Genomic DNA, 26,753 nt, shown 5'->3' with positions numbered 1-26,753 from the left:
AGCCATCAGAGGATGGGTACATGGTGGACATGGTCAGAAACAGTGCTCAGGTAGGCCATGGCATTTAATCGATGCCCAATTGGCACTAAGGGGCCTAAAGTGTGCCAAGAAAACATCCCCCACACATTACGCCACCACCACCAGCCTGCACAGTGGTAACAAGGCATGATGGATCCATGTTCTCATTCTGTTTACACCAAATTCTGACTCTACCATCTGAATGTCTCAACAGAAATCGAGACTCATCAGAATAGGCAACATTTTTCCAGTCTTCAACTGTCCAATTTTGGTGAGCTCTTGCAAATTGTAGCCTCTTTTTCCTATTTGTAGTGGAGATGAGTGGTACCCGGTGGGGTCTTCTGCTGTTGTAGCCCATCCGCCTCAAGGTTGTGCGTGTTGTGGCTTCACAAATGCTTTGCTGCATACATCGGTTGTAACGAGTGGTTATTTCAGGCAAAGTTACTCTTCTATCAGCTTGAATCAGTCGGCCCATTCTCCTCTGACCTCTAGCATCAACAAGGCATTTTCGCCCACAGGACTGCCGCATACTGGATGTTTTTCCCTTTTCACACCATTCTTTGTAAACCCTAGAAATGGTTGTGCGTGAAAATCCCAGTAACTGAGCAGATTGTGAAATACTCAGACCGGCCCGTCTGGCACCATCAACCATGCCACGCTCAAAATTGCTTAAATCATCTTTCTTTCCCATTCTGACATTCAGTTTGGAGTTCAGGAGATTGTCTTGACCAGGACCACACCCCTAAATGCATTGAAGCAACTGCCATGTGATTGGTTGATTAGATAATTGCATTAATGAGAAACTGAACAGGTGTTCCTAATAATCCTTTAGGTGAGTGTATATAAAATGAAAATAAAATTATTTTGTTGACTCCTATTCCTTCATATGTAAGCACGATTTTTATTTGTACAAAGTTATTTTCAAGCATTTAAGCATAGCCTAAGCCTTTGAATCAAAGTGGGTTTTTTTCTTTCTTTTTTCAGATAAATATAAATGCTTCCAAGCATTTGACTGGTAGCATAGTGTTCAGACAAAACAACTGTGTTCTACTGACATAATCAAAGTGATTCTTAAAGGAATATTCCGGGTTCAATACAAGTTAAGCTCAATCGACAGCATTTGCGGCATAATGTTGATTAGCACAAAAATAAATTTTAACTCGTCCATCCTTTTCTTTAAAAAAATTCTAAAATCTAGGTTACAGTGATGCACTAACAATGGAAGTGAATGGGGCCAATATTTGGAAGGTTTAAAGTAAAAAATGTGAAGCTTATAATGATATAAAATCACTTATATTCATTATTCAGTTAAAGATCATGTATTATTTGAGCTGGAAAATTGATTAAATAATTGTTTTACAGTCATTTTGGGGTTTGTTGACATTGTCATGGTAATGAGGTTGTAAAATTGGCTATAAATTTACACAGAAAAGGTTAGTAAGCAAATTTTTCACACTAAAATAATGTTAAGAAACATATTGGTTATGACTTGTGGCTATACTTTTGAAACCGTGTGTATTTGAATGTTTACAGATTGGCCCCCATAGACTACCACTGTGACTCACTGGAACCCAGATTTTTGTTGTTGTTGTTGTTTTTTTTAAAGAAAAGAAAAGGAGGGACGATTCAAAATCAATCAATATTACACCACAAATGCTGTCGATTGAGCTTAACTTGTATTGAACCAGGAATATTCCTTTAACAGCTATACGAAAGAAACACAAAGCAGGTGTCTTGATACGCGTTCAGAAGCAAAACACACGCGAGAAAACTTCAAGTCCCAAGGTTCCTCATTGAACAGAGTGAGGAAGTGCTGCAATAAATAGATTGTCCAATGAGAGACAGTGAGATCAATCTTATGAGTGCCACTGGATTTCGAAAGCACTATTGTTGTGCGTCCTGCAAGCGCGTGCGTTGAAGAGCAAGCTGTCAATCAGTGTCAAAAAGAGAGCACAGTTTCTAAAATGGGTAAGTCTCTTTACTACCGATTATATTGCTATTGACTGCTTCTATTAATGAGTCAGACTATTTGGGGAAGAATCTATTAATTTGTCAGTTAATGAAATCTGATATCAAATTTGGGGCACTTCAACAAACTTTTGAGCGTTCAAACATGATATTGCGTCTCTGTTTCTAGATAGACATGGGCAGTAGAGGAATCGTTCTTCTCTTTTACTTATATGCATGTCCAGACCACATTTTTAGATGCACGCTTAGATTTCATTTCTAATATATAGCCTACATTGATGCCATTGTCCTTAACTAATTAAAGACCATATTGTTCTTACATTTGATTATTTGTACAATTATTATTATGAACATAGGTAAGAAAACTGTGATTTTTAATTATATGATTTAAAATACTGCAACTTGTAATGACTGTTGGGCACATAACTTTATATAGAAACTCCTATAGGGGTAAGTTGCTGGATGCTTTTCTTAGAAAACACCCAGAATAGCAGCATGAATTAAACAACCACATGGTACAATATCCTTAAAGTTGTCTACTTTTAAACCAGATGTTTTTAAAAACATATATTGTCACTCAGAATAAAGGGAAAAGGAGTGGTAGACACAAATAATTTCCATAATAATGCTGATTACAGTTGTAACAAGTGGTTACAGTCAAATGGCAATACATATTTCTGTAATTTGAGTGACCGTAATGAGTAATGACTAGATATGAACAAATTCTGCTGTTTGAGGAAGTGGTTTAGAGAAATAGCAACACATTGCTGCTGAAGCGTAAAACCCCTCATCTGATCATTTCACAGCATGCTGATGCGAAAGGGGCAGATAAGAATAATTACAAAACATCTCTGGGCATTTTTCGATTAGAATGCTTATCAATGGCCTAAAATATGCCTTTCTTGGTTAAAAATGACTATTTAGCCTCTTATAATGTGCACACATCTTGCAATGTGAATGAAATCATTGTGACATTATCACAATGTTATTGTTGTTTTGCGACAGGAAAGATGTGGTCAATCCAGAATGTAACAGATTTGTGGTTATGCACAAAGGAATTTCACCCCTTTAATATTAAACCCTTCTAGCTTTATATAATAAAATACCAATTAAATAGACAATGTATGTAACCAAATATTCAATTGTGACTAATGAAATAACGAATCAGTCATTGAAACCCCATTTTAATCCACCACTAATCTATGCCCCCCGATCAATGTCTATAGTGGACACGGCCCTGAAATTGACTAATAGAAATAGTGCCAAATAACCCTAACGGTTAGATACGGACAATATCAGCCTCTCAGAGACAAAGCAAAACTCACAGCAGTGATAATATCAGGCAAAGTTGTCACTGTCTTTCTGCACTTTGGCTCAGAAGGGGAAGTAAAATAACAGAAGGCTGTTCTGTGCCTTGGCACAGGAAATGTCTGATCTCGAAAGCGAAGCGTAGCTGGATGTTACAGACAGAGATATGAGTGTAGAGAGTGGTGAGGAGACTATGAGAAAGGGAAGTGGAGGCTTTGAGGTAGAGGCTACCCTAGAGTGAGTCTATAAGTCAATGCTTGTGTGGTTTGTAAATAAGATAGCTGTCAGGTTGCTTGATGGTTATATTGTCTAATTCTATTCAAACCCCAAATGGTTGAAAGGTAGATTTCTTGATATAGTTGCTGGTTGGATTTGAAATTTGACCTCAGAAATAGTTCAGTGTAAAATAGAAATCTTAGCATTTTTGCATGTAGCCTATTAAAAATACAATCTTTGCATATTACCCTCCAAACTCCAGTTACTTTTCTGCACCACTAGTGTCACCCAGTGTTAATCTCAATACAAAAGGATTGACGAAAAGGGTGTTTTATTTTGTCAACGATAACGAACACAAAACGAAAAAGATGCATCATGACCATAATTAAACGGTTTTAATTAAAACATACTGTTGAAGACAATTTGACGACAAAAAAATTATACTGCATGGTATTAACAATGCACAAACCCTTTTTTTTTTAAATAAAGAAAATCTATAAAGACTTGATGTAAACAAATGTTGTGGATTGATTGTTGTTTCAACTTAAACAAAGTTTTAGTGCGGCCTTCAAAGTTTAAGTTGTGTCAGGCTTCCCAAGCAACCAATTGCTCGTGTTCGTTATAATGTGGTTCTCGCTCTCGGTGAGGCACGTGGTGAGTTGTGCGTGGATGCCGCGGAGAATAGCGTGAAGCCACCACACGTGCGATGTCTCCGCTGTAGCCAAGCCAAGCTCAACAAGCCAAGTGATAAAATGCATGGATTGACAGTCTCAGATGCGGAGGCAACTGAGATTTGTCCTCCGCCACCCAGATTGAGGCGAATCACCATGCCACCATGAGGACTTTGAAAGAATTGGGTATTCCAAATTGGGGAGAAAAGAAGAAAAAAAAGATAGATAACCATAAATGTAGTTATTGCTATCTCATTGTCAGATCGAATATAAACTGCTATTTGATGGTAAATGGCTAGTTGATGATCCCTTGATCAAATTCAGACTTAAACTTAACAAGGAGACATGCATTGTGCTCATCACTTTACATGCAAATCACAATTATGGTGACAATCATAAAAACACATAATTTAGTGAATGGATTAGTTTTAAATTATTGCTGACAAAATACAAATACCTGAAATTGACAACAACACAACAACCAAGAACATACAGAAAAGCAGGAAACAGAAAAAGAAAAGACAGTAACACTGCAATTTGCATAATGTATTCATACCACAGTGCATGCTGGGAATCTAAATAGGTGAGCGTGATGTGCGTAGTTCTCTTGACTTTTTGATTTCAGCTGGATGTTTTTTCCAAGTTCATGAACTTATCATAACACAAAATTGAGTTGTCTCAACAAGATCAATTCATGTTAGTTATTCTAACTCTACATTTTAAGTTATGATAACTAAAAGGCAAACACATTTGTTACAGTGTATTACAACTTACATCTGCACAGGCAATGAAGCTAATGAAGAGGTGAACTTGAACTGTAGCGTTACATGCGCTGTGATGTTGCTACAGGTAACGCAATATTCTAAACAGTCTAAACAAGAAATTCACAACAGAGTGATTTCTATAAGTAGCTAATACTTCAGTATTTTCATTATATACTATTAATTTAGGAGGTTCTCAGGACAGGTTTCTCATGTTGCTTAATTGTCATTATTAAACATATTTATTTTTAATATGTTTAATAAATATTTTAATAATTTTAAATAGCTTATACTGTACATTTTCCAAAATATTTTAATATTTGAATTAAAGTTTGGTCTGTTAATGTTTGATAAATTAAAACAAACATTTATTTTGTAATCTACTGTCAAATAAAAAAAATGTTGTCGGCTAAACTCATATTTGATTTATGTCACAGTAAAATTGACTTAAATTTTTAAATATAACATGATGAAATATCGACTAAATATAAAGGACATTTTCATCAAAAGACAAAAATTGTAGCCAAAATGAAAATGAACACTGGTGTCACAAAGCAGAATTGCGAAACATAATTTGAAGCATAATGACTGTTTTCAAACAAGTTTTCTAGATACCCACCGATCTGGTAGGAAAATCTGGTCTCATAACAAGTCAAAACAATAGTATGAGATAATGAAATTGTAAGAAATTTTATTTTACATTTTTATTTATTTATGATGGCCAGAGGATAAATTGTAGTTGACAGCTCACAAAGTTCTTTTTGTATTACAACGAGTATCACATAGCTGTGGTTTAAACGTACAGACAGGAAGTAGTGTTGTAATCATGTGGTTTCATATTAGAGTGTTTTCTCTCTCTCTCTCTCTCTCTCTCTCTTTCTCACACACATTCACACTCATTTAAATCAATACTCAAGAAAGAAATACAAATTGTTAACTGAAATTCTCTTAAGTAATACTGTAGTTACCCATTGCTTTCCTAAGCATATTGCAAATTCACCACTGCCATTTGTGTGCATTCTCCAGAAGAGGCTCTTTACAAAGTTAATCATAATCATATCAGGGGTATTTGCACAGCAATCACTTTTTGTCTGTAATTAGTATTCTGGCCTTTGTTTTAGTGTTGGACCCTCGTGGAGAGGTCAATGTTGGTGACGAACAAATTGCTACTGAAAGGGAGCAGGAGGAGAATACATCAAACCAGGTAAGACCACACACCAGCACGTGTTAGCATTTGTGGCATAATCTATAAAAAAAAAAAGCAAAAATCGGGGTTCCTCTCACAATGGAAGTGAATTGGGCCAATCCATGAACTTTAAAATACTCACTATTTCAGTAGTATAGCCACAAGACGTAAACAATATGCATGTAAATATGATTTTAGTGTGATAAAACAGCTAATTAACCTATTCTTTGTAAAGTTATATCCTGAAACGTCCATAAAAACAACATTTTAAACAACTTTACAGCTCAAATAATACACAAGTTTTAGCAGAATAAAAGTGCTTTTATAAAATTAAAAGATTCACATTTTGGACTTTAAACCCTCCAAAGTGCCTCACTGTTACCTCGATTTGTGCTTTTTTTTTTTAAAGAAAAGGAGGAATGAGTCGAAATAATTTTTTGCTGTAATCAACATTATGCCACAAATGCTTTTGATTAAGCTTAATTTGTATTGAACCCAGAATATTCCTTTAAACGCCTCTTTAAGGTGGTGCAGCAATTTTATAGAAATCATTCTAAAGGCCGGATAAAAAATTATTGATGCATTCGATTTGTCCCACAGGCCACTAGTTGTACAGAGTACAGTCAGTCACTCCTGAACGAACAAACAGACATTTCTAAAAAGGGTTGCTGTGCCCCTTGTAACCCAACCCAACCTAACAATAAACATGACAGTTTACATTTTTGATTTTGACATTGATATGTTTTTATTTTTATTATTATTATGTTATTCCTTTACTCCCCAATTTGGAATGCCCAATCCCCACTACATAGTAGGTTCTCGTGGTGGCGCGTTTACTCACCTCAATCTGGGTGGTGGAGGACAAGTCTTAGTTGCCTCCTCTGAGATGTCAATCTGCACATCTTATCATGTGGCTCATGTGCACGACACTGTGGAGACTCACAGCATGTGGAGGCTCATGCTACTCTCCGCGATCCACGCACAACTTACCACACGCCCCATTGAGAGCGACAACCATTAATCGCAACCACGAGGATGTGACTCTACCCTCCCTAGCAACTGGGCCAATTTGGTTGCTTAGGAGACCTGGCTGGAGTCACTCAGCATGCCCTGGAATCGAACTCTCAACTCCAGGGGTGGTAGTCAGCGTCAATACTCGCTGATTTACCCAGGCCCCATTGATAATTTTTTTTTTAATTAAATTCCCCAAACCTAACAGAAGAGTGTAGGTAGATGAGCCAAATATGTTTTCATGTCATCTTTCTTCTGTGGGAGTTTTGCTTATAAAAATAACATCTCACATCCCGTTTCAATCTAATGACTGTTGCCAAATGCTTCTCTGGTATTATTTCAGTTACAGAGAAATGCTTATGTCAGTAACAGTCACATGACTTTTGACCGTGTCAGTCTTTTTTTTTTTAATCTGATGTGTGCAGAAAAAATGGTATTCCAGTATTTTACATGTATTTGACTCAACACCCCCTGGTACCAGTTTGATGACCGTTTTGGTTGTTACAGATTTCAGTTCCCTATTTCGGCAATACACCAGAATAACAAGTGAATAATTGAGTTTTGAGTGTCACATTGTAAAGCCATGGTATAGTCATTTCTTTTAGGCTACACGCACACGGATACACATATAAACAATAGCAAAAAATTTGTATCTGTTTCTCACACACTTCTGGTAATTGAAAACAGCATTTAAGTATGTTGTTGCAAAGATGCATCATATTTTCAGCGTGGCGTCAGAAGTTGAAAGCCATGTGGTTTTGGTGGCAAGCGCTGGCCATGCCACTGCGTCTTCAAGAGCGCGTAGAAACTTTCGTTTTGAGAGTGTTATTGACACGTCCACAGCAAACTAACCCACACACTTTTCCGAAATTTGAATGAGGTGGAAATTTAAGAGTTACATCTCGAAGCAAGTCTCTCACACTGGGGTCTGTGCTACTTTTAGCCATGGTTAGAGAGGACAGGGTCTCTGCTCTCGACTCTTCCTGTTTGAAACTTGAATGTAGCATTTAAGAACTAAGCTCTTCCCTCTTGTGGTTTTGATATGAATGTATTAAATATAACATGCACTACCAGTCAAAATTTAGGACACACTTGACTTGTGGTTTCTCATGATCTTAAAAACCTTCTAAACCATCTAAAATCAAATGCTGAAATACTTGAACAATTTATTTTTTTAGACTAATATGAATGGTCTAAAAATGAATTACTTCACAAAACTAAAATGTAAATGAATAAATTTATTTTTAAATGGATGTATTGGACCTCAATCTTATACCTCCGATGTTTTATTTTATTTTGTGGTTTTAATTACTTTATTATTATTTGAAAATATGGAAAATATTAATCATAAAGTATAAGTAGGTGTGTCTAAACCTTGGACTGGTAGTGTTCATGATGTTTGCTATATATCAAGTGTTCTCAATAGTTTAATTACACCACTTTTACAATTTTCCAAGGGTTAGGCCACTTCTCCTTTTCGATAAATTGTTTTGTCAAAGAATGATATCGTAAATACAATATTGAAGAAAATACTAAATGCAAGAGAATATATCAGTTGAATATGGTATACTAAATGTTATAGGACTCACTTTATATTATATTTAACTTCTATATTATATTTATGCATTTGATACAATGTACTTATTATGTACATACAGTACATTGTACTTACATTTAATGTGCCTGCATTTATTTACATCTGTAGTTAACCTTAACCTCTCATCCTAAACCTAACCCTACCACAACCCTTATCCTAAACCCTAAACCCTAACCCCTAAAACTAATGCTAGCCCAACCCTTATCCTAAACCCTAACCCCCAAACCTAATGCTAGCCCAACCCTTATCCTAACCTCTAACCCCCAAACCTAATGCTAGCCCAACCCTTATCCTAAACCCTAAACCCTAACCCCCAAACCTAATGCTAGCCCAACCCTTATCCTAAACCCTAAACCCTAACCCCCAAACCTAATGCTAGCCCAACCCTTATCCTAAACCCTAAACCCTAACCCCCAAACCTAATGCTAGCCCAACCCTTATCCTAAACCCTAAACCCTAACCCCCAAACCTAATGCTAGCCCAACCCTTATCCTAAACCCTAAACCCTAACCCCCAAACCTAATGCTAGCCCAACCCTTATCCTAAACCCTAAACCCTCACCCCCAAACCTAATGCTAGCCCAACCCTTATCCTAAACCCTAAACCCTAACCCCCAAACCTAATGCTAGCCCAACCCTTATCCTAAACCCTAAACCCTAACCCCCAAACCTAATGCTAGCCCAACCCTTATCCTAAACCCTAAACCCTAACCCCCAAACCTAATGCTAGCCCAACACTTATCCTAAACCCCAACCCCTGAACCATAACCCCCAAACCAAATGCTAGCCCAACCCTCATCCTTACCCCTGAACCCTAACCCGTAAACATAACCATACCCCAACCCTTACCCTAAACTCTAATTTAAACCTTACCCCTAAACATAACCATATCCCAACCCTTACCCTAAACCCTAATCTAAACCCTACACCTAAACCTACTCTTACCTCAACCTTAGTGGCAGGAAATGTGAATCTTGTGAAAATTTTGCAGAACAAAATGTAGTCACACAATAAGTACATTGCATTGTATGTATTTTAATGTTAGTACATAGTAGTTAAAGACACCTAATATGATGTGGCACCATGTTTTAAAACAAAAAATTGGAAACCATTTGGGAAAGAAAATGACATTAATAGCAGATTGAAATGTTGCCTGTGTCTTTTCAGGTCCATTTTCAAAATGCTCTTTGCTTTGAAATAAGAGGAATCTTTTCTTCTCTTGATCAAAAGATAACCAAGATTCCAAGAACATTTTCTAACACACCATTCCTCGAAGCTGGTTATCAGTGTTGTCAATATAACAGGAAGTGTTTAGGTAGATACCAATCAGATAAATCTGTATATGTAATTTCACTGAATATGACTCAACTCAGGACAGATTGGAGAGCAGCATTGCCCACAGCAAAAGACATGTTTCAAATTTTCTCTGTTGCATTCTCGACTGACGAGAGGGGAAAAATGAATCAGGCCTGAACATTTTTTAGGTTGCCCCAGCTTTTTGGCCTTCGTGTACAATATTATTCCTTTACATGAGAGATGTACACTTAGGCCTTGATGTTTACTCATTTCAATACACTGAAAGGGGCCCTCTTATCTTCTGTATTACTCAGCGGTTAGAATAAAGCCCTATATGAACAATATTAGTCATTGCAGAGGCCTTATTCTGGGAAGAAGTCACCCTCTCTGAGGAACTCAATTCAGTGTGAAACTCAATGACTGAACATTGCTGCGGCAGCATACAGCATGTAGCTCAACCACCAAAATCGTCAAAAGGAAATCCAAAGCTTTCTGTTTATACTCATTGGGGAATTTCTCTTCTCACCTGCAAAGCTGTTATAATTTGTTTTTCTCTTTGTGTACCAAATACTTTTTACGCTTAAAATAATATTCCAGGTTCAATACAAGTTAAGCTCAATCGACAGCATTTGTGGCATAATGTTTATTACCACAAAAAAAATTTGCACTCATCCCTCCTTTAAAAACAAAAATGAGGCACTCAATTAATTTATTTTATAAAAGCACTTATATTCATTCTTGTGTTAAAACTCATGTATTATTTGAGCTGTAAAGTTGTTAAATCGTCATTTTTAAAGTCGTTTTAGGGTTTGTTGACATTGTCATGGCAACGATATTGTAAAATTGGATATCAATTTACAGAGAAAAGATTAGTTCGTGATTTTATCACACTAAAATCATGTTAACACACATTATTTAAGTCTTGTGGCTATACTTTTGAAACAGTGAGTATTTTAACGTTAACAGATTGTCTTCATTCCCTTCCATTATAAGTGCCTCACTGGAACCCAGGGATTTTCTTTTTTACAAGAAATAATTTTTGTGGTTATCAATATTATGCAACAAGATCACAGATGGTCCGCTGTGGCATTCCCTAACGGGAGCAGCCGAAAGAAGAAGAAGAAGAAGAAGATTATGCCACAAATGTACACTTGTAACCTTTTATCCAAATTAAACAACTTTCCTTTTCGGATAACATCACCAATCCATATTTGTCTGGATCAATGGAGGGCATAAGCTGTAGTTTCCCCCAAGGATTTCATAAAATCTTAGCAATGAACCAAACCAAGGTGAATCAAGGTGAATCGCAACATTACAAACTTGTTGATTTGAAGTAAAAAAAAATAAATCATATAAATACTTCCCGTCTTTCTTAAGGGCATGAACTTAAATCCTATGAAGCATTGTGAATGTCGTAATTGAATTTAAAACGATTTATTACCGATTTGTTATTAAGAAATATTAAACTACTGATTTAAAGTTGGTGATTATAAGTACAGAAACAATATATTTAAATTTTATTGCTAAATGTATTCTGATATTTACAAATATGCAAATAGTTTGAGAGTGTAGGAAGATTAACTTGATTGCATCATTCATGATGCATCATGAGACTGGGCGGTCACTGCAGAGCTCTTTTGGTGCGCTTTGTTGTCCGAGACTCTCTGATTAGTGGATTTTTATTTTCAGGATCATGGGTAGTGTAGTTCTTTGCCAGGAATTCTGCTATTAAACACGATTTCTAAACAATTAAGGTGAAGTAACATGGACCGATGGCTTCAGCAGAGGCTTACACCATCGGAGATCATAGTAGGCTTGTCTTTAAATGTTTCTAAGCTATCGTTAAACATGAATTAGTCTATAGAACAAAAACCGAATGGGATTTTTACTACAGACTATTGTGCTCTATTCTGGTATGTAAAGCCCACTTTCCAATTAAAGCTCAAAATCCAATTCATTCTGGATGGATAAATCAAGTCTCACCCTACATTTTTTGTCATTGAATATCCTGTTTAACATGAAAATGTGTCAGATTATAGAAGCAAAATGGTTGCAAACACGGTTTCATGATGACAATTTCAATTTTGGGGTGAACTATCCCTTTAACTTGTTTTCTGGAGTTTACCAACTTCTCTGTAAATCATGTGTATTGTTACAGAGTGGTCAATCCTGTGACAGATGGTGTTCATTTCTGCATGCCTTCACTCTTTCATTTCTCACTTGTGGCATGTCTTCACAGTAGGTCATTGTCCTGTGTGCCTGTGCGTTGTTTCTTAGCAGTTTCACTTTGATCTGATCAGCTCAGCGCCTTGCCGCACAAGGTGACTATGCTAGTTTCTGACGATAACATTCATTTACTTCCCTGTTTCATCCTTCCCTTGTTTTGCAAGACCATCTACAAGGTTTATATGGTGTTGATAATCTATTTTAAGGTGTACAAATACTTTTCTAAGGGATCATGTGCGACCTTCAGGTAGAGCCAGAAATGACAGAATTACGAGTTCCGGGCACATAAATGACCACCCGAAGTGGTAAAGTCTGAAATATAGATGAGTTGAAAGGGGCGTGTCGCTAATAAAGATGACGGAAAGTGTTATTATATGTGTAAAATTTGTAACATGTGATGCTTTAAAAAATTATAGATTGTGTAAAAGTGCTCCAGGTGTATTCAGTTATGCTTATCAACTGGTACAATAGAAAGAAAAAGCTTTAGCTGTCGTTCATTGTATATTTGCTTTAGTAGTCACTTCATCTTAATTGAACTGAATCGTGCAATTTCTGTCCTACAAGTGTCAAGAAACAGAATTACAATAATGATGACTGTTTTCAAACAGGCTTCCTGAACACTTCCCCTTTTGCCACTGGTCGACAAACAGACAGTCCCACCCTAAACACACGCCATTGGTCGACTCAATGTTGCTGTGTTGGGCTGGTCGGGATTCTCAAGAGTGCAATGTTTCGACAGAGCCAACTTTCGGGGAAATTACCCTACAAATGGCTTTAAGTTGACTCTTTATATTATGCTTTATATTAATACTGAGAAAGTATTTTAACATCGAAATAAATTACACACTTCAGCTTTGGGTGTCATTTAGTTAAGGAAGTAAGAAAGCTAGTAGTTAGCTTGTCATTAATTTCTCCAATTTGTATTTTCATTTTCCTCTCAAAGCCAAGTTTTGCGGAGCCACAAAAGTAACTCAGACCCTTTGCCTCCCCTCTCTTGCAATAACTGCAAAGTTTCTCATGTTTGCAGCACTTAATTCTTTATCACAGCATGTAGTACAACACTGCATTCTCCCCTTTGTGAAAACCCCACCAGTGGTTCGTTTTCCCTTCAAACAGGATGTCTGGTTACTTATTGAAAGTGGTGGTGAAAGCCAAAGCTGTTGTGTTTTCAGTCTCACACTCTTAATATGACTGGTCTCGGAACAGAGTTGCATGAAACACATATTTCACCTGCAATTTTGCATGAGGCTCTGAGAAAATGAATCAGTAAGATGGTTTATCAGACTATTTGTGTGAAAGTGAAATTCGAAGGTCGTTCGACGCAAAATTACACTGCTTCCTGTAAATGACAAACTCGCCCACATATACTCTTATATTGGCTATATTTTGTACTCTGTGTATTTTTTTATAACTCTTATTTTGGTAACTACTGGATTGGACAGAATATGAGATATATTTCTCATTACGTCGCTTGGACTTGAGTGGATATCACCAAAATGTGTCCGGGTAACATTTCACTCAAGTGATATTTTGCCAAAAAGAAATTCCCATTATTATCAAAGGTAATTCTCATGAGATTTTCAGTGCTGTAACACAGTATTTTTATTTTTTATTTTTTTACTACATAGCATTTTTCAAATCAGCAATAAATTAAAAAATAAAATGCATATCATCTCAATAAAAGGTTTCATTTTCTTTAGACCAAATACAATTACTGATTTATTTTGATTTTAGGGTGAAATAGGACTTATAAGAAATTCGACCACATTACTACAGAGCGCAACAGTCTGGTTCAGGAAGTAAAAATCGCATTTGTTTTTTCCATAGAGGAATTGATTATTAAAGATAACTTATAAAGCTTTAAAGACAAATCTACCTTGAGATTAAGATTGTTAATCGATGGTATATGCATTTGTTAAAGCCATCAGTCTGTGTTATTTTAACTTATTTAATAACGTAATTCCTTGTGAAGAACTACACTACCCATGATCCTGCACAGAAAGCTCCACCAATCAGAGAGTCAGATGGCAAATGAGCTCCCCCGTGACCTCCCACTCCCATGATGCTCTGTGACTGGAGCAATCGAGTCATCTCCCTAAACTTCCAAACCAATTATATATTTGTATAGATCTAAATATCTTGTGAAAAATAAAATATATTTATATATTTTATAATCAACAACTTTATATCAGCAGTTTTATTTTTTCTATCGCTTTTAATTCAAGTACGTCGTTCGCAATGCTTCAGGGAAGTGGGCAGATGCTGCTGAGGTCTTTTACCATGATTTGTTGGCTGTGATACAGTTCACGAAGTTCACTTCCACATTAAAGTTGAAGCACACTGTCTCTTACCTTTTGTTATTTTGTCAGTGTTGCCCTCTACTGTATTTGAATAGATTCTGCTTCCATTAAAGATAGACTTTCTGAATTGCATGCTTGTCATTGACCATGGTCTCACCTGTGTAGCTAAAGCACTTTTTTTAAAGTCACTTTGGATAGGAACGTCTACTAAATACCATATTCAATGTAAAATTATTCCAAACTATCGATTGTTCAGGAAATATGCATTTAAAGCACTTTTTTTTGTCATTAGACCATCAGGGAGATGGAGAATTTGGTATCCACCAAAAGCAGTGAGGAGGGGTCCAGAACTGACCAATCAGAGAGTGAAGAGAGGACCTTTGTGACCAATCTGTACCGCTTTATGAAGGACAGAGGGACACCAATAGAGAGAATTCCTCACCTTGGTTTTAAACAGAGTGAGTCCATAGCTTTGCAAGCCATTTAATGCAGTGTTTCATTTAAATTGCCATTACTCTGATTTTACATAAGACTTGAAGATCCGACACAATACCAAATTGTTTATTGTACAAAAGTGGGCTACATCAACATTTATTAAAATTACAAATTGTTTAGCTTAGATATTTTTCTTGAATTTCAATGGTTTCATGCTCTTGAAAGCCAATAATTAATGAACCGTGAACTGTTTATCGAAGCTGCACATGAACCTGTATTTAAAGTAGTCTGGTTCATATTTTAATTTTACCTTGGTTCGTGGTTTTTGAGGATGAGGTCATGTCATGCAACCTGTCCGTGTTTGCATATACCATCCGATTGGCCTTCAATGTGCCATTTTTTCCTGCTTTGTTATCCTAACTATGCACAATTATATATTTGTTGCATTTTATTCTTTGCATTTAGCATTGTTTTTCCTGCTATCCTGATTTTAAAATAAATGTGTGTTGACCTAGGCATGTCTCTATTTATTTTTTCCAGTCAACCTGTGGAAAATCTACAAAGCTGTGGAGACACTGGGAGGCTATGATGCAGTAAGTGTTCACATGCAACCTCAAACCTCCAGAACCCAATCTAATCTCTAAAATAATCTCTTATTCATGCTCTTGATAGCATTATCTTGCTGAAATATTGTGGAAGTATGCCACTACTTTTGCCAACTGCCCACACTTCAGCACCCAATGAGAATGTTTAGAAGGAGGTTGTGCATTTGCCTCGTGATCTTGCACAGTGGAAACTATGGTGGCTGCAGCTCACACCATGTGTACGGCAGTGACCGTTATGACCACAATGAGAACAAGGGGTCCATCCGCTATATAGCTCTTTCTGCCCAAACCTTATACTACAAAGCTTTGTTCTCTTACCATCAAGTTTCCATTACTCTGACGTGCTAAAGTGTTTGTAAAGTGTGTGTGTGTGGTCAGTCTATGTCTATCTGTCTGTAAGTGATTACAGTCTTGGTCGAAGGAGGTCTTGTTTCTATGTGAATTGGGTCTGGGAGTGGAAAGTCTGACCACATGCTTTAAAAAGAGCTGTGCTGCAAAGAAAGGCCATTATTGCCTACTATTCCAGTAACACAACTGAAAAACAACCGGATGTCTTTAATCATAGACTTAAGAAGAGTGGCACCTGTTAATTCAAAGTAACTTTTCCATGAACTGAATTCAGCAGTTTTTCAGACAGTGAGACTGGTATTAGTATCTTAAAGCTGAAAAACCTTTATCAGCCTGTGAAAGTAAACTTGGGGTATGTACTTAGAGACATGTAAGGTGACCACTGAAACTAACGAGTGACTAATCATGAAGTTCCACTATGACAAGAGCTGATCAGACTGATAATGCAGTGCACGCAATACTCGCATATGTTTTCAAGAAAACAAAATATGCATTTGGGGTTATTACACTATGTATTACTCTTTAGCATGTAACTAGTTCCTAACTAGTTTTTACTACGGGCATGAATTATACAAATCAAGGTGTGCTGTTACTTTTCTAAACAATTGGACTTTTGATTATCGCCTGGGCAAAAACAATTTAATTGTCGGGGGCCTGGGTAGCTCAGCAAGCAAGGACGCCACCCTCTCTATGTAATGACTACCACCCCTGGAATCATGAGTTCGAATCGAGGGTATACTACTGAGTGACTCCAGCCAGGCTTTCAAAGCAACCAATTGGACTGGTTGATAGGGTGCGTAATCAAGTGGGTTACCTTCCATGTGGTCGCTATAAGGTGGTTCTCGCTCTCGGTGGGATAGGTGGTGAGTTGTGCATGGATGCCACGGTGAATAGCGTAAGCCTCCACATGCGGTAATGCGCTCAGCAAGCCACAAAATAAGATGTGGGAGGGCTAATTGTCTCAGAAGTGGAGGCAACTAAAATGTATCCTCTGCCACCCGGAACGAGATGAGACACTGCGAGTCACTGGGAATTGGACATGCCAAATTGGGGAGAAAAGGGGAGAAAATCCCCCCTTTGGAGATGGGATCTTTTAATTTGAGACATTAAGCAACCACCCTAGCAACCACATTGCAAGGCCCTAGCAACTGCATAATAATGTATTACAAATCACACTGAACACTTTAGCAATCAAGTTAAAAATGCCTTGGAAACCATTGTGGTGGCAGGTTTAGTTCAGACAAGCATCATTCACTTTTTCATTAGATAACATAAAAATATCTAGTTTTCTATGTTCTAGCCTAAAGGCGCATCAAGACACCTTTCATATGAGATCAGTACAGATGTACTAAATAACTGAGCAAGAACAGATTTCTTAGGTCGCTTTGCAGCTGAAATTGTACAATAACTTTACATCTGTGTCTGTGTTCACAGGTAACAGCACGGAGACTATGGAAGAATGTGTACGACGAGCTGGGTGGAAGTCCAGGCAGTACAAGTGCAGCCACCTGCACACGCAGACACTACGAAAGGTAAGATTACTTTTTAGTGATTACTGTTAGTGTGCAATTGTCGAAATGCACATGGACCTGGCAGCCCTGTTCGTGGAAGTGATAACTGCTTAACAGTATTTCCTTTACATAACTGTGTACAGTATATACAGTATTTGATAACTGTGTAACAATAACAGTGTGTTGTAACTGTGTGTAGTATACACAGTTACACATAACTGTGTATTGTTGTTTGTTAGTTGTACTGGAACCGAATCACTGTGTCAGAGCACGCGTGCTAACTCTTTCTTTGTGCAGATTGGTGCTGCCCTTTGAGCGGCAGCTGAGAGGAGAAGAGGACAAACCACTGCCACCCTCCAAACCTCGCAAACAGTACAAGAGAATCCCTGAGAACAGAGGAAGTAAACCAGAGAGCAAGAGGAAGAGGAAGATAGACAGAGAAGAGTGCGAGGTGAGCAGGAGGAAATGCGCTTATATCAAAACACCTCTTTGTCAGATGTACAATATACTCTTTAGTAGGGTTGTGAATGAAGGAATTTAACTATTCCGGTTCCGATTCCTCTTAACGATTCCAGTTCCTTAATGGCTCCATTAATGATTCTTTAAGTACTTTTGAGGAAGAAATATTTGTAAATAAGAAATGCAAATTAACTGCCTTCAGCTGACTGTTACCAAATGATGAGATCATTTAGAATAGATTCATGCAAAAGGTGTTCCACAAGATTGTTGTTTTGTTGTTCAACTTGTGTGTTGCTTTTTGTTTTTAGGATAAAATTGGATCAGATCATCACTGCGAGAGAGGAGTATGTTCCCATCACAGATGGTCAGCATCTTCTGATCACCCAGTCACAGACCAGTCATCCACAATCCAAGTCCATGGTCCCCATCCTAGCAACTGCTCCAGGGAAAATCCCCTCCTTCAGAATTCCACCCCAGCCGAAGTCATCTCTCCATTGGAGAAGAAGAAGCGTCTTGCCCAGGCTAGCCTTATTGTTCCTACATCTGGGACAATAGAAGAACCAGAACTGGAGCGACCCTCAGTTATTCAGCTTTCCAACTCTTCCCAGTCTCCTGCCTGCCCCTCCTCCTCTCGCACCCGCCACTCCTCCGATGGATCACCCCTTCCTGTCTCTTCTCCATCTGCCTCCCTCTCCCGTAGCCCCTCTCCATACTCCATTTCATCTGAAGACTGCATAGCTGTGACAACTCAGAAGTCTCCTGTCGTAGAGACCGAGAGTAGGACATCCTCTAGTTCGTCTTCTCTACCTACGTCAGATGCCAGAAGCACCGGAGTATGCAGGCCTCTCAGTTGTTACCCCACCAGCAAAAACATCATGAACTATCGCCACCATTACCGGGACTTCTTGCCTGCAGGTCTGCCACAATCTGAAAAGTCCCAGAGGAGTCTGTCAGCATGGATCTCGGATGGCAAATCCAGCGGCAGACTTACATCCCTCAGGCTCCCCTCCCCTCCTTCGTACAACACCAAAACCTGCTGGATTCCAAATGCCTCCAGCTTCTCCAAAGTCCTACCCCGTGATCCCTGCAGGTCTGTGTCACTACAGCCCACATTTAAACCACACATCTCCTACCACCAGCACCTCCTAAAGAGGTCCAGCACAGATGAAGCCTACTTAAAGAAGATACCAATGTCATCTCCACTTCGCATTATGGACAGAAAAGAGAAGTCAAAGGCAGTGTTCCCCAAGCCTCTGCCTACCCAGCACTATCTCTATCACCCCCATGCTAGTCTTACAATGCCCTATCTTCCAGCCTTAGACAGGCCTCGTGGAGATTTAGCCGAACAGTTGAAAGCTCTACCTCTACAGCCAGTCCTTCTTCCGACCCATCTAACCATCCCTCCTCCTCAGACTCACTCTATGCATTGCCCGCCAGTGGGAAATCCCTTCCCTGGGTCATACGAGGCTGCCCTGCCCTCCTATCCTTATCCATTACCGCTCTGGCATCCACCTGCTGGATACAGCATGGCAAGGCTACAGCCATACTGAACTAATGCAAAACTATTGGTCCTTGTTGTCTAGACTTCTATAGGGCTTCCTGGACTATGTGTTAAGTCAACATGAAATCAAATTTGACCCTATTTACTTTCTTGCATGTTCCTGGTCTTATTGTGCATGATACGTCAGTGCACATTATTCAACAGAAAAGGTGTTTGTCTTGTTAATCTTTTATCAAAATGTAATGACGTGCTTCCCCTCTGTACCAACTTTCCCCTTTTTGATGTTGTCACCAAGGCCACGTACTGTAGGTTTCAATTAATGGGTCTAAACTTGACTGCATCATCTGGTATGAAACTGCCACTTTTCATGATCCAATCAATTCTTGATGGTTAAAATAATTTCCCATATTTCTTTCTCATTGAATAGTCTGTTTCAATTGGATATATGCCACATTATGGAAGTAAAATTGGTTGCGTTTCATGTTGACTTTAAAGATTGACACCAACAGGAGGATTATTACATATTTGATGAGTTTATTTATGTAGCTATGTGAACAGAGAATAACTTCTAATTTAATATAGAATATGTTGAAACGATCAGCACACAACCGCAGCACTCTTTTCAAGAATACAAATAGCTTTACTACAGTATACGATTCAGCATCCAGAGAACTTGAATCCTTTTCCATTAACATTACCATGGCTTGTCTATACCCAAAATATGGGTATGTTTGTGTGGAAAAAGGGCATCTACAAAACCACATCTTTTACAAATTAATCTTGTTTTATGGTTAACTTCATTTTTAAGCCTTATATTCCAATTTCAAGGACTGAAGATTGTGTTTGACAACGCACCAATGATGTGAAAAATATTTGTCTGTAATGCAAAATTGTATATTGTGTGCAAAACATATTAGCATAAAATAAATTTTTCATGATCATGTTAAGTCTGTGAAATAACTGCAAAGATTCTAGAATGAGGATGCACAGACAGTGCAAGACACCATACCCCATTTTAAAGGATGTTCAAACAAGGAGAAAATTCAAGACTTTCAAAAGTAAATGGAACATATTTTGAGTCCCACACAATGGGGAATATGACCTCTTGTTCAAAGCGATTCACCCTAAAATAATGAAACACGTATTCACATACAGGAAAACACAGCAGGAGACAATATTTCAAATTTGCAGCCTGTTACCTTCTGAAATGGGATATTACATTGCTTTATCTGTTGATGTGATCAATTGAGGGAGGAAAGAACTAGCCAGGCCCCTATATAGTGCAATACGTGTTTATATCAACAAAACAGGAGACAGCAACAGCAAAGATGGCTGTGCATAAGCCAGGCATCTATGTTTTGTATGGGTCAGTTGGGAGTGATTTGCCTGCCTGTGCAGTTAAGTGCATTTGATTTCAGTGCGGTAACTTTTGTGGAACAAGTTTGTAGAAAGCACCACAGCATGGGCAAAGCTGGGCAGCTCTCTGATGCAACCAAAACCAAACCACTGCAGTGTTGTCCTCCTCACCTAGACAAAAACATAGCAAGGTCGTATAGGTTAATAGTCTTTTCCAAAGATCATTAAGCAATCCTGATCTGGGTCTGTTATGATGCATCACAATATTAATGTAGATTTGAATTGCATCTGCCTTCATGGTGAAAATAGAGGAAGAGTTTAGACTAGCATTGTTCCTCAGATGATGCCTGAGGGCTGTTTAATGTAAACATTCTGTTATGTTTAATGTTCAGATAAGTGAGAGATAAAGACAAATATATACAAATTATGACAAAAATTTGAGCTAAATATTACTTTAACATACAAACACAGCCAACAATCCTCTTGTTGGTGATGGAGGGAACGAGATGGGGGTCTTGTCTGGAGCCAGCGTACTCCTTTGGTTTTAACATTTTATAAGGGTCCTGATGGAGAAAGACAGCAAGGATTTGTAATTCATAGATGGGTCTTTATTTTTGCTTGACGTCACTGGACATACAATTCAACTTTATTCATCCCTTTGGAGCAATTTAAAACAATACATACAGCTCCTTTTTTTGCAGCTTGTGACACGATCTTCTCCAGACCGGTTGCCTGCTTATCGTCTGTGGGAATGCCTATAAACAAGGTGTCAATCATAATTGAAGCTTTTGCAAGGCAGCATCATCAAACATTCCAAATAAGTGTTTTTCTAAATCCCTAAAACTAGGTATTAAACTTTCTCAATTAATTCAGCACAAACCACTTAACGTACCGATTCTGATTAGTGGTAATTCTTTTTTTGGTCAAATCGCATTACATCGGACACCCTGATTAAAAAATCCTATACAGACGCCACTACATTTGACACAATACATACATATATATATATATATATATATATATATATATATATATATATATATGCATACACACACACCGAATAGCCACAACATTAAAACAACCTGCCTAATATTGTGTAGGAAAAGCTTTCTGAGATGCTATACTTCTCATTACAATTGCACTGTTATCTGAGTTACCATAGACTTTATCAGTTTGAACCAGTCTGGATATTCTCTGTTGACCACTCTCAACAACAAGGTGTTTCCATCTGCAGAACTGCAGCTCACTGGATGTTATTTGTTTTTGGCACAATTCTGAGGAAATTACTACAAATAATTACTAAAGACTGTCATGTGTGAAAATCAGCAGGAGATCGGCTGTTACAGAAATACTCGAACCAGCCCATCTGACACCAACAATCATCCTTGCGATTATCTATTCAGCCAATTGTGTGGCAGCAGTGCAGTGCTTAAAATCATGCAGATGTGGGTCAGGAGCTTCAGTTAATGTTCACAAACTGTCCGGCACAATATTACAACTGGAAGGATAGTGGTGAACCGTCAGCTTCTCCGTCAGAACAAATGTGGTCAGAAAAAAAATCTTGAATGATCGGACATCACTAAAATGCTTTGTCACATTGTAAAAAATCGACAGTAGAACTCATAGCTATGTTTAATACTTAATTATATTTATATAGCACATTAAAAACAAAAGAGTTGACCAAAGTGCTTCACAATTTAAAAAATAAATATATATATATATACAGTGAGGAAAATAAGTATTTGAACACCCTGCTATTTTGCAATTTCTCCCACTTGGAAATCATGGAGGGGTCTGAAATTGTCATCATAGGTGCATGTCCACTGTGAGAGACATAATCTAAAAAAAAAAATCCAGAAATCACAATGTATGATTTTTTAACTATTTATTTGTATGATACAGCTGCAAATAAGTATTTGAACACCTGTCTATCAGCTAGAATTCTGACCCTCAAAGACCTGTTAGTCTGCCTTTAAAATGTCCACCTCCACTCCATTTATTATCCTAAATTAGATGCACCTGTTTGAGGTCGTTAGCTGCATAAAGACACCTGTCCACCCCATACAATCAGTAAGAATCCAAGAGCTGTCCAAAGACACTAGAGACAAAATAGTACACCTCCACAAGGCTGGAAAGGGCTACGGGGAAATTGCCAAGCAGCTTGGTGAAAAAAGGTCCACTGTTGGAGCAATCATTAGAAAATGGAAGAAGCTAAACATGACTGTCAATCTCCCTCGGACTGGGGCTCCATGCAAGATCTCACCTCGTGGGGTCTCAATGATCCTAAGAAAGGTGAGAAATCAGCCCAGAACTACACGGGAGGAGCTGGTCAATGACCTGAAAAGAGCTGGGACCACCGTTTCCAAGGTTACTGTTGGTAATACACTAAGACGTCATGGTTTGAAATCATGCATGGCACGGAAGGTTCCCCTGCTTAAACCAGCACATGTCAAGGCCGTCTTAAGTTTGCCAGTGACGATTTGGATGATCCAGAGGAGTCATGGGAGAAAGTCATGTGGTCAGATGAGACCAAAATAGAACTTTTTGGTCATAATTCCACTAACCGTGTTTGGAGGAAGAAGAATGATGAGTACCATCCCAAGAACACCATCCATACTCTGAAGCATGGGGGTGGTAGCATCATGCTTTGGGGTGTTTTTCTGCACATGGGACAGGGCGACTGCACTGTATTAAGGAGAGGATGACCGGGGCCATGTATTGCGAGATTTTGGGGAACAACCTCCTTCCCTCAGTTAGAGCATTGAAGATGGGTCGAGGCTGGGTCTTCCAACATGACAATGACCCGAAGCACACAGCCAGGATAACCAAGGAGTGGCTCTGTAAGAAGCATATCAAGGTTCTGGCGTGGCCTAGCCAGTCTCCAGACCTAAACCCAATAGAGAATCTTTGGAGGGAGCTCAAACTCTGTGTTTCTCAGCGACAGCCCAGAAACCTGACTGATCTAGAGAAGATCTGTGTGGAGGAGTGGGCCAAAATCCCTCCTGCAGTGTGTGCAAACCTGGTGAAAAACTACAAGAAACGTTTGACCTCTGTAATTGCAAACAAAGGCTACTGTACCAAATATTAACATTGATTTTCTCAGGTGTTCAAATACTTATTTGCAGCTGTATCATACAAATAAATAGTTAAAAAAATCATACATTGTGATTTCTGGATTTTTTTTTTTTAGATTATGTCTGTCACAGTGGACATGCACCTATGATGACAATTTCAGACCCCTCCATGATTTCTAAGTGGGAGAACTTGCAAAATAGCAGGGTGTTCAAATACTTATTTTCCTCACTGTATATATATACAGTATATAAAAAGAGCAAATTGACAAACACTACCAGACACATACACATGCAAAAAGTTTATATGCTCTGATAAAAGACCTGATATACAAAGTGCAATCAATAGCAGAGCAAATATCCCCAAAACTCAAGATTCCCCAGATTCAAAAGTCGACATGCACAATGCAACAATAATTTACAGGATTGGGAATATACAGCTGTGTGGCCACAAGAAAGCCAATTGTTAGTGAGGCTAATCGGGAAAAAATACTTCAATTTCCTAGGGAGCATAAAGATTGGACTGTGAGCAATAGAAAAAGGTCATGTGGTCTGATGAGTCCAGATTTACCTTATTCCAAAGTGATGGGTATGTCAGGGTAAGAAGGGAATGGCATGAGGTGATGAACTGTAGTGCCCACTGTACAAGCCTCTGGAGAAAGTGTTATAATCTGGGGTTGTTTCAGTTGATCAGGTCTAGGCTCAGCAATGTTATGCATCAATAAAATGAAGTCATCCTGACCAGGTTATCCCATCAATGGATGTTTTCTTCCTTGATGGCACAGGCATATTCCAGGACAACAATGCCAAGATTCATCAGGCTCAAATTGTGAAAGAGTGGTTCAGGAAGCATGAGGAATCATTTTCACACATGAATTGGCCACCACAGAATCCTAAACACCACTGAAAGTCTTTGAGATGTGCAGGTGAAGACTGTACAGAGTGGTTCAACCCTCTCAGCCAAAAAATAATACTGCTCTGGACAGAAATAAATGTTGTGACATTGCATAAGGTTGTCAAAACAATACCACGTGAATGCACACCGTAATCAAAGCTAAAGTCGTTCCAACGAAATAACTTTTTTACATTTTTGTCCAGGCAGTGAGTATATTCAGTATATCACTTTAAAGCAATCTCTTTCTTTCTTTTACAACTTTTCTTACTTACAATCTACTTGCGACATTTACAATGTTGTTTTTGTACTTTGCAAACACTTACTCCCATTCTAAATTTGCTTTAATTCTGACATTTTTATTTATGCAATAAACAGTTTCTCGTGCAAGTGCAACAGCGACAACGTTGGTTAACAGCAACATAGAGGATTAGAGGGTTTGTGAGTCCATTGAAAACTCTGTTAAGTGGACAAATACATGTTTTTATGTACTTTGTGACTAATCAAAAACACTGGCCGCTGATCTCACGAGCAGTCTTGATGCCATTCTCGCCGACCAATGCGTCACGGGCACGGCTGCGTCTTGAGTGCGTCAGTGTGTTTGTTATCCGTGAGCAGCGCAGGAAAAAAGCACAATGCTGACATCTAGTGTCATGGACGTCGGGCGTGCTGAAACGCAAATTGAAAATACAGAAGCTTATACCCTTTTTTCAGAATTATATATATATATATATATATATACAGGTGAAACTCGAAAAATTAGAATATCGTACAAAAGTTCATTAATTTCAGTAATTCAACTTAAAAGGTGAAACTAATATATTATATAGACTCATTACAAGCAAAGTAAGATATTTCAAGCCTTTATTTGATATAATTTTGATGATTATGGCTTACAGCTTATGAAAACCCCAAATTCAGAATCTCAGAAAATTAGAATATTGTGAAAAGGTTCAGTATTGTAGGCTCAAAGTGTCACACTCTAATCAGCTAAACACCTGCAAAGGGTTCCTGAGCCTTTAAATGGTCTCTCAGTCTGGTTCAGTTGAATTCACAATCATGGGGAAGACTGCTGACCTGACAGTTGTGCAGAAAACCATCATTGACACCCTCCACAAGGAAGGAAAGCCTCAAAAGGTAATTGCAAAAGAAGTTGGATGTTCTCAAAGTGCTGTATCAAAGCACATTAATAGAAAGTTAAGTGGAAGGGAAAAGTGTGGAAGAAAAAGGTGCACAAGCAGCAGGGATGACCGTAGCCTGGAGAGGATTGTCAGGAAAAGGCCATTCAAATGTGTGGGGAGCTTCACAAGGAGTGGACTGAGGCTGGAGTTACTGCATCAAGAGCCACCACACCCAGACGGGTCCTGGACATGGGCTTCAAATGTCAAACGTCTTACCTGGGCTAAAGAAAAAAGAACTGCTCTGTTGCTCAGTGGTCCAAAGTCCTCTTTTCTGATGAGAGCAAATTTTGCATCTCATTTGGAAACCAAGGTCCCAGAGTCTGGAGGAAGAATGGAGAGGCACACAATCCAAGATGCTTGAAGTCCAGTGTGAAGTTTCCACAGTCTGTGTTGGTTTGGGGAGCCATGTCATCGGCTGGTGTTGGTCCACTGTGCTTTATTAAGTCCAGAGTCAACGCAGCCGTCTACCGGGACATTTTAGAGCACTTCATGCTTCCTTCAGCAGATAAGCTTGCTGACTTCATTTTCCAAAATGAAGCCAAAAATTTTGCCAAAAGTACCAAAACCTGGTTCAATGACCATGGTATTACTGTGCTTGATTGGCCAGCAAACTCGCCTGACCTGAACCCCATAGAGAATCTATGGGGCATTGCCAAGAGAAAGATGAGAGACATGAGACCAAACAATGCAGAAGAGCTGAAGGCCGCTATTGAAGCATCTTGGTCTTCCATAACACCTCAGTAGTGCCACAGGCTGATAGCATCCATGCCACGCCGCATTGAGGCAGTAATTAATGCAAAAGGGGCCCAAACCAAGTACTGAGTACATATGCATGAT

At 38.4% G+C, this 26,753-nt stretch overlaps 2 protein-coding genes across 2 annotated transcripts; one reads left to right on the top strand and one right to left on the bottom strand.

Moving 5' to 3' along the window:
* The first annotated feature begins 1,922 nt into the window (after positions 1-1,922).
* arid5a (AT rich interactive domain 5A (MRF1-like)) lies at positions 1,923-20,344 on the top strand. The gene is made up of 7 exons (XM_052094736.1): positions 1,923-1,986; positions 6,064-6,146; positions 14,850-15,015; positions 15,533-15,585; positions 17,380-17,477; positions 17,754-17,907; positions 18,224-20,344. Exons 1-7 carry the CDS (start codon positions 1,983-1,985, stop codon positions 19,463-19,465), a joined length of 1,800 nt encoding a protein of 599 aa, XP_051950696.1. The 5' UTR covers positions 1,923-1,982; the 3' UTR covers positions 19,466-20,344.
* Positions 20,345-20,830: 486 nt separating this feature from the next.
* On the bottom strand, positions 20,831-21,549 carry LOC127621206 (cytochrome c oxidase subunit 5B, mitochondrial). Its single transcript, XM_052094714.1, has 3 exons — positions 21,457-21,549; positions 21,236-21,335; positions 20,831-20,943 (listed from the first exon to the last, which is right to left on the bottom strand). The coding sequence occupies exons 1-3, from the start codon at positions 21,547-21,549 to the stop codon at positions 20,831-20,833; spliced, it is 306 nt and encodes a 101-aa protein (XP_051950674.1).
* Positions 21,550-26,753: the final 5,204 nt, after the last annotated feature.

The sequence above is a fragment of the Xyrauchen texanus genome, chromosome 27, assembly GCF_025860055.1.
Source record: "Xyrauchen texanus isolate HMW12.3.18 chromosome 27, RBS_HiC_50CHRs, whole genome shotgun sequence".
Lineage (NCBI taxonomy): Eukaryota > Metazoa > Chordata > Actinopteri > Cypriniformes > Catostomidae > Xyrauchen > Xyrauchen texanus.
Note: the sequence above shows the minus strand (reverse complement) of the source record. Positions and strands in the feature narration are given on the sequence as shown.

What these genes read in the sequence shown, in the direction of transcription:
- arid5a (XM_052094736.1), top strand. An exon ending in CACTGGGAGGCTATGATGCA is followed by an intron (nt 15,586 to 17,379) that starts GTAAGTGTTCAC and finishes CTGTGTTCACAG; the next exon opens with GTAACAGCACGGAGACTATG. An exon ending in ACACGCAGACACTACGAAAG is followed by an intron (nt 17,478 to 17,753) that starts GTAAGATTACTT and finishes TTCTTTGTGCAG; the next exon opens with ATTGGTGCTGCCCTTTGAGC.
- LOC127621206 (XM_052094714.1), bottom strand. Translation starts at nt 21,549, where the DNA reads ATGATTGACACCTTGTTTATAGGCATTCCCACAGACGATAAGCAGGCA. An exon ending in AAGCTGCAAAAAAAGGAGCT is followed by an intron (nt 21,336 to 21,456) that starts GTATGTATTGTT and finishes TTTCTCCATCAG; the next exon opens with GACCCTTATAAAATGTTAAA. An exon ending in GAGGATTGTTGGCTGTGTTT is followed by an intron (nt 20,944 to 21,235) that starts GTATGTTAAAGT and finishes GTTTTTGTCTAG; the next exon opens with GTGAGGAGGACAACACTGCA.